At 39.1% G+C, this 7,094-nt stretch overlaps 1 protein-coding gene across 1 annotated transcript in view; it reads right to left on the bottom strand.

The window, feature by feature from the left end:
* LOC103156659 (dehydrogenase/reductase SDR family member 13-like) overlaps positions 1-3,836 on the bottom strand; it is an 8,475-nt gene extending 4,639 nt beyond the window's left edge. The window contains exons 1-3 of the mRNA XM_016664508.1: positions 3,717-3,836; positions 2,555-2,678; positions 2,105-2,135 (exon numbers count right to left, since the gene is read on the bottom strand). Coding sequence (XP_016519994.1) covers positions 2,105-2,135; positions 2,555-2,678; positions 3,717-3,836 — 275 coding nt within the window. The remainder of the gene's footprint in view (positions 1-2,104; positions 2,136-2,554; positions 2,679-3,716) is intronic.
* Positions 3,837-7,094: the final 3,258 nt, after the last annotated feature.

Here is a 7,094-nt window from a genome sequence, read left to right as displayed (position 1 = left end):
TCCTCTTATTAGAAACAAAAGACAAAATCGGCTTCATGGCTCTAAATTTATTGGGTTAACAGGTAAAACTTTGAAAATTGTCAAAACTTTCCCCAGAAAAACTGCAAGTCTTTATAATTTACATTTACAACTGTAACTCTTGAATTTATATAAAATTTAACTTGATGTGCTTAAATAACGAAATAACTGTAATGTACATTTCCACCACTAAACCTGCACCTTCATAACCTTTGTGACGGCCCCTCATTAATACAGGTACATATTATTCATCAGGCATATAAAAAACATAAATGGAGAAATGTAGAATCAAAGCTTTGTGCCATTAGCTTTTCGAGTTTCCAAAGGAACTAATCTTCAGAAACATTCCCATTGGTAAAAGCTGAAAATATATAATGTCTTTTAGTACAATGGCTTCTAATAAGCCAGTCAAACATCAATGGATGATCCCATTAGCTGCCCATATAAAGGCTATATAGCCAAAAGACTATAGAGTCGCTGGATTATGATGTCAGAAATGTCATTTATTTACACTCTAGTTAAAATTCCACATGTGGATCATGAGTTATGTAATATCTAAATCAAGTCAATTCCCTTCCTCTTTTTACAATATCTGGAAAGTTAAAGAAAAGTCACATGAAAGTGTCAACTTTGGTCTCGGTTTCAATTTTTACAAACAGATTGAAGTTAACATCACGAGTGGCTCTTATTTAAAACAAACTACTTTAGTAAAACACTCTTCAGAGGTCACAGAATCTCTCGCTGATCTCCCACAGCTTCTTTGCAGTCACCGGATCCTTGGCCTTGGCCAGTACTTCTCTGGCGGTGCAGTTGGAGAAGTGGCGCCCGCTGAGGTGTTCGATGCCCTCCTGCAGGGCACAGTGCAGCGTGGTCTGGCTTCCCTGGAGAGGGGTCTTCATGAAAAATCTTAAAACGTTCAATGCGATTAGTTGAAAAATCGGGCTCGTGTTCCTGATGATGTCAGTCTTGATGACTCCTGCAAGAAGATAAAAAAAAAATGTTTTCCTTGCAGCACAAAATTAAATAAGCTAGTGGAAAACAGTTTTAGCCATGCATAGTCAAGTCAAGGTGCTAGTAGAAAAGACTCGTTCTTTGTCTGAATATCATCCTGGGGCCAACGACCTCTGCAAAATGATTACAATGAAAACTCACAGCCACTTATTTTATAAGTTTACCAAGAAATGTCAACAATATTGTTTCAGTGGGTGGCCATTTTATTTCTGTTTAAACATGGGGTAATCTAATTAATCTAAAAAAAAAAAAATTACGTATTTGGAACATTTGTTTATATGCGTTCTATGAGAAGACTGTGTATTTTTTATGTCTGCAACATTGCAGAGTAGCTTCTATGATTTGGAACCCTTTATTTTTCAGAGAACTGCTCACAAATGAAAAAATAATGAAGGGAATAGACAATGTTCCCAAAGAGAAACAGCAGAACTTGGGGTCAGACCACACAATAAACAAAGAAAACTGCAAAAACAATAGAATCCATATCTACAAGGCGAAAGGAGAAATACAAACATTACAATTCCTGTTAGGGACAGCCGGATCAGGTTTGAACAAACATGACATGTATGTTTTCCATTTCCAAAGTTGTTTGCATCAGGTTAACCTCAAGACCTGAAGGGCCACGGGATCAAAGTGATCAATAAAAGTCTTTAAATTCACTGAACTTTTGAGTGATGTACCTTGCCACTCACTTTCTTGTTCGTACATTTTCATTAGTCTTTGTCAAATACTTGTGCTTGTCGGTGGGTTAAACAAGAAACCACAACTATGTAGCTTACCTGGATGGAGGGAGTAGCAAGTGACCTTGGTTCCCTTCAGTCTCTTGGCAAGTTCGTAGGTGAAGAGAACGTTGCACAGCTTACTGTCTGCATAAACTCTTTGGCCAGCCACAAACGACGTCCCAATCCTTAGATCTTTGTGGGTGTTCAGGCAGTCAAAATCTACTGTTCCCTAATTGTGCGCTCCAGATGACACATTCACTACTCTGCTCGGTCCGCACTCCTTCAGTCGGTCCAGCAACAGGTTAGTCAGCAGGAAATGACCGAGATGGTTGACACCAAACGTCATCCCGAACCCGTCCTCGGTTCGACCAAATATGAACAGACCTAGAACGAAACACAGACAATCCTTGTCACCCAAGGTATGGGTGAAAGTTGACAGTGTTTAAGGCCCCGACAGAGTGCAAAGTGCCGAAACTGGCTCTCATTGATGTAGAGGTGTGATGAAAACTGCGTCATTTTGTTCAGAACACCATCGACCTGCCAAAACTCGACTCCAGACTGGTTCGAATTATTTTCGACAGAGCTCTGTGCAATGTTTTGTGTGATTGGTCTGAAGATAGTTGCAGTGTTTTAAGTGGAAATGCGCTCAGATAGCGATATTATTTCTAAGTCATTAAGTTATGTCGAAGCCTTTAGACTCCGTAGGATGAAATGACTTTTTAAATATACTCTGTCTTCATGGGGGTTTCTGTCGACGAGTCGCGTATCCAGCATATCATTGAGACTGAGGCGAGAACTCCTACCTGCATTGTTGATCAGGATGTCCAGTCTGGGTTCTGTCTTCAGGAAGTTCTCTGCAAAGCTGCGGACCGACTTAAGACTAGCCAGATCCAGCTGCATGAACACCACCTGATTACTGCCACTCTCCTGAAACAGACATTGAAGACTGATGGGATTGCTATTAAACTATAGGCAATGAAATAAGCACACAATCTGACTCACTGTAATATGAGACTACTTTTGCAGCTCCTGGAAAAATCACATTGGAACAGTGCAGATTTGCCTGCAGTCAAAATGACCTTCAGTTGAGGTTGAAATAGGAAGAAGTAACCATATTTAATTTTGCACCCTAAATACTAATTCCATTTTTTCTATAGAAGTTTACATAGTTTCAAGAAAACCCTATTCTGGCGCCCTGTCACCCCATGGACCTGTTTCTCAGCAAGTGATCATTATAAATGTAATTAACATTATTAAGTGTAATAATCTCCCATAAGCTCTTTTTCTTTGGTGATTTCCAGTATCTCTGCTATTGCTACATACTAAAACAACAACTGCATAAGTTAAATATCTGAGCTTTATGAGAGGAAACCTCCTTCAAAACAAGTGATCTGACCATGTCAAATGATTCACTATGCCTGTGTCCAAGTTTACAGGTTTTAAGTGGGAATAATATTTCAATGTCCTATAGAGGTGGACATCTTTTGTGGTACTATTGTGATAAAGATAAAAATTATGATAAACTATAACTTATTTTTTGCATGGCTGTGACTCCCTGGCACAGGATTCATAAGCCTTGAAAACATTTCTGTTTGCAATGGGCTCCTTGAGGATGCTGGTTACTTTTATGAGGTGCAATTTATATCACTAAGCTGCACACATTAATTGGAATATATTGATGAATCCAATTCTTCTCAAGATAGTACTTTTGTTCTCCCCAGAGGAATTGCATATTTTGCCGTTTTCTGATTATTAGAATTTTTTTGGTTTTGTTAACATATCTACGTCTCAAAATATGTTGGAAAACACACAAGCTGTCATAGGGTGTTAATTCTTTCACTTGACAACCTTTACTAAAGTCACTCTCCCTCTATTTTCAGTCTAATCCTGCCTCATTGTTCACCTTCATGCTGCTTTTCTTCCTAGCTTTCCTGAGAAACAAAGACATGACCAGCAGACTCTCACCCTCTTGACGTCCTGCAGAGCAGCTTCTCCTCTCTGCTTGCTGCGACAGGCCAGGATCACTCNCTCATGGAAAATGTACGCAGCTATGAGAAAGCCCACCAGCAGAACTATGGTGTACATTATTTCTGGCCTTTGAACCTCACAGGAGACCGGATTGCCTGAGAATGAAGTCGGAGCACTTTCAGTTTTTGTACAAACCTTATTCAAACAAACACGCCCCTTTCGTGTATGGACTTGTGTGCTTTTTTTGTTGCTTTTTTTTAATCTTAGATAACAGTAGAGCAGAAAAATCCTTAGAGACAGTACAGCCTGTTTGAATTCTGCGGACAAATAGGAGAACAAATGAGCTGGTAATAAATGTTTTTTAAGGTGTGGCTTGTTTTAATCTGAGGAATTTGGCCTTTATCTTTACAAATGTTAGGGTTGTTCCAGTACACGCACACACACACACACATGTGTGACCTATGTACATAATTTGCAATACTTAACCACTACAGTCATAGGTTAGATAATGTTTCTGTCTGTCAAAGGTGAAAGCTTTGACAGACAGGAAAAATAAACCGAGAGGCAGTTGTGGAAATTCCATTTCCACAAATGAAATTTTAAATAAAATTTGCATGTGAAAAATTTAATTTAACATTAAATATGATTATCTACAATTATTGACATTTTGGAGACCCACCACTCTTTTTATTAGAGAATAAACCCCAAAAAATGACCCCGAGCTCAGACTGCAATAGCCTTTGTAGAACCAGTTAAATGCTGTACTAAAGATGCTAGTAGCCCCTTTTTTCCTTTTTTTTTTCTTTTTTTTTTAAAGTAATATGATTTTCAAACAACCTGCAGTACAGAGGCCTTACCAGTTTGTCCTGACTCTGTTGGTCTACGTTCCTATGCTCATCTATGGTGACTAGCTCTGCGTAACGTGTCGTGGAAAAAAATTACTTTAGCAAGGGTCTGGATGAGAAGAAATAAGAAATTTATTAAAACCTTGCAAGGTGAGAACAGAGATACAGAGTCAAAGGAGTCTGTCAAGTCTGCTCTGACCTGCAGTGGATCTGGCTTCCTTTTACAGGTTCTGGTCAGAGAAGAGAGATTTGATTGGACAATAGGTGTGAGTCCCTGATTGTTATGCATCAGGGATTCTGTGGAGCCCAACCCAGATGGTCTGGCCATTTGTCTGTTGTTAAGGATAGGGGGTTGTTCTTTCATGCTAAAGAGGGCAGATAAGTTCTGGGTTGGGGAAGTAACACTTAGTCTCCAGGATTAAGAAGCTCTCCTGCTGTTATATGGCACTGTTGAAGTCTATAGGAGAGCAGCTTGACCAATCTCATGATGAGATCATCAGACACAACCTAAAGCACACAAGGGGTGAGGAGCACATCATAAAATTTTCCATTACAAACGACCAAAAGAACAACATCCCATATAGATTCTGTATGTGTTCCCCACTGAAGTCTTGCTTTATCAAGTCAGTAAAGTTTATTTGCAATGGACGTTTCAGCAACAAAGCAGTTTTAAGTGCTTTACATCATAAAAAGACAAAAGTACAGCGTCATATAGGACACCAACTGAGAAAACCACCAACAAATGTTACATTTTGATGAGTGCCATCATCAAAATCATTATTACACATCAAATATGTTGGTCGATACACCATTTATTATGGTTCAAAAGCAACTCTAAACAACTGGGTTATTAGTGTGGACTTAAAGGAGCTCAGTGTTTCAGCTGTTTTGCAGTTTTCTGGCAGTTTGTTCCAGATTTGTGGTGCATAGAAGCTGAATGCTGCTCCTTCATGTTTGGTTCTGGTTCTGGGGATGCGGACCAGAACCAGAAGAACTCAGAGGTCTGGAAGTTACTTTGTAACTGTCTTTAGTGGCTCTGCAAGCGTTGGTATGTTTCAGCCATGTTTTCCTCAATACTCTGTCTTTATGAGTTCACCTCTTCATGGAGCGTCTAATTATCCGCAGAATTACCACAGATCACTGTAACCCCAGTGTAGTTGCTGCTTCACTTTAGCCAGGTTAGAATATCTCCGTCTGCACCACTAGCAGCACAGAGGACTCTGCAGTAGTTTAGAGTACAGTCATAAAAGTCAGAGCAGCGCAGCAATCAGAGTGTTTGATTAAATGGTGTGAAAGCACGCTGGCCAACAGGAGTGACTCATTTCAGCACCCGACTTAACCCCTGAGGCCGCTTCTGAGGCGGCCGACTGGATGGGATGTTTTTTACAGCCCCCCCCCCTCCAAAGTAAAGCTGCTGCAGTAACAACCAATCAGGCTGCATTTAATGACTCAAGAAGTCAGTCTGGGTCGGGTTCATCAACTCCAGAGCAGAGTCACAGCAGAGGGAACACGCATCAACACAAACACAACAGCAGAATCTCCCTCAATCTACAACGCAGATCAACATTTTACAACATTTTGCTCCAAGTCTTGTTCTTGGTCAACACCAGGAATAGTTGCTCTTTCATTTGTTCACCGTCATGAGACTGAATGTGCACATCTGGTCATAATAAATATGTTCTGTGCTTTACCAGAATCTATAACCCATAAAGAAGAGCCAAACTGGAAACACTGTGTGACAAACTAACTACGTACACCCTTCCGCATCGATCCGATAATTATATATGTATCTGTTCTGATATTGAAAAAGATTCTAGATCAGGTACCAGTAACAATGTGCCACAAAGGCAGATCTATTCAGTCTAATTCTATGCTTTGTGCTCTGAGCGACGTCATGCTTAATTATTTATTTTACATCATATTTGGAATTCCTAACTGCACTTTCTGAACCATCTGGAAGGTTTGCTGCAGTTTATTTTTACATGTTTGAACAAAGTAGTAGATCTTATTGTTTCAGTTTCTTTATCATTTATTTTCCATTGGTTGTTTTACTCCTAATTGCACAGACTGAACAGATTAAAGTTGTTTTTACATGTTTGACCAAACTTGTGAAGCTACTGGTGTATTTCAGTGTGCTGTACTGGTGCAGAGTTATCAGATAAATTTGTAATTCAGTACATTTATGTCTGCATTTTAAAAAGTGAGATATTTCCAACTTTCATCAGTGCTAGTGAATGTATATGTTTGTATATGTTTGAGGTCTGTGTGTGATATTAACCTTGTTTTGGATTAGATATTAAATCACAGATATTAAACTTCTGTGAACAGTTTTTGTTTTAAAAAAAATAACTCGTAAAGTTGTTGGATGTATCTTTCCGTTGTCGAAAAAGAAAGATTAAAATTCATCTTTAAAAGCAAAAAAACTACATATCACTATTCCCTATGATGAGTGTACATAGTGTGACAGAAGTACATATACGAGCAATTTTCCTGAGAAATATTCTGCATGATGATATTTTAGGTTTTCCAG

Source organism: Poecilia formosa, unplaced genomic scaffold (genome assembly GCF_000485575.1).
Source record: "Poecilia formosa unplaced genomic scaffold, Poecilia_formosa-5.1.2 Scaffold491, whole genome shotgun sequence".
NCBI classification, from domain to species: domain Eukaryota; kingdom Metazoa; phylum Chordata; class Actinopteri; order Cyprinodontiformes; family Poeciliidae; genus Poecilia; species Poecilia formosa.
Note: the sequence above shows the minus strand (reverse complement) of the source record. Positions and strands in the feature narration are given on the sequence as shown.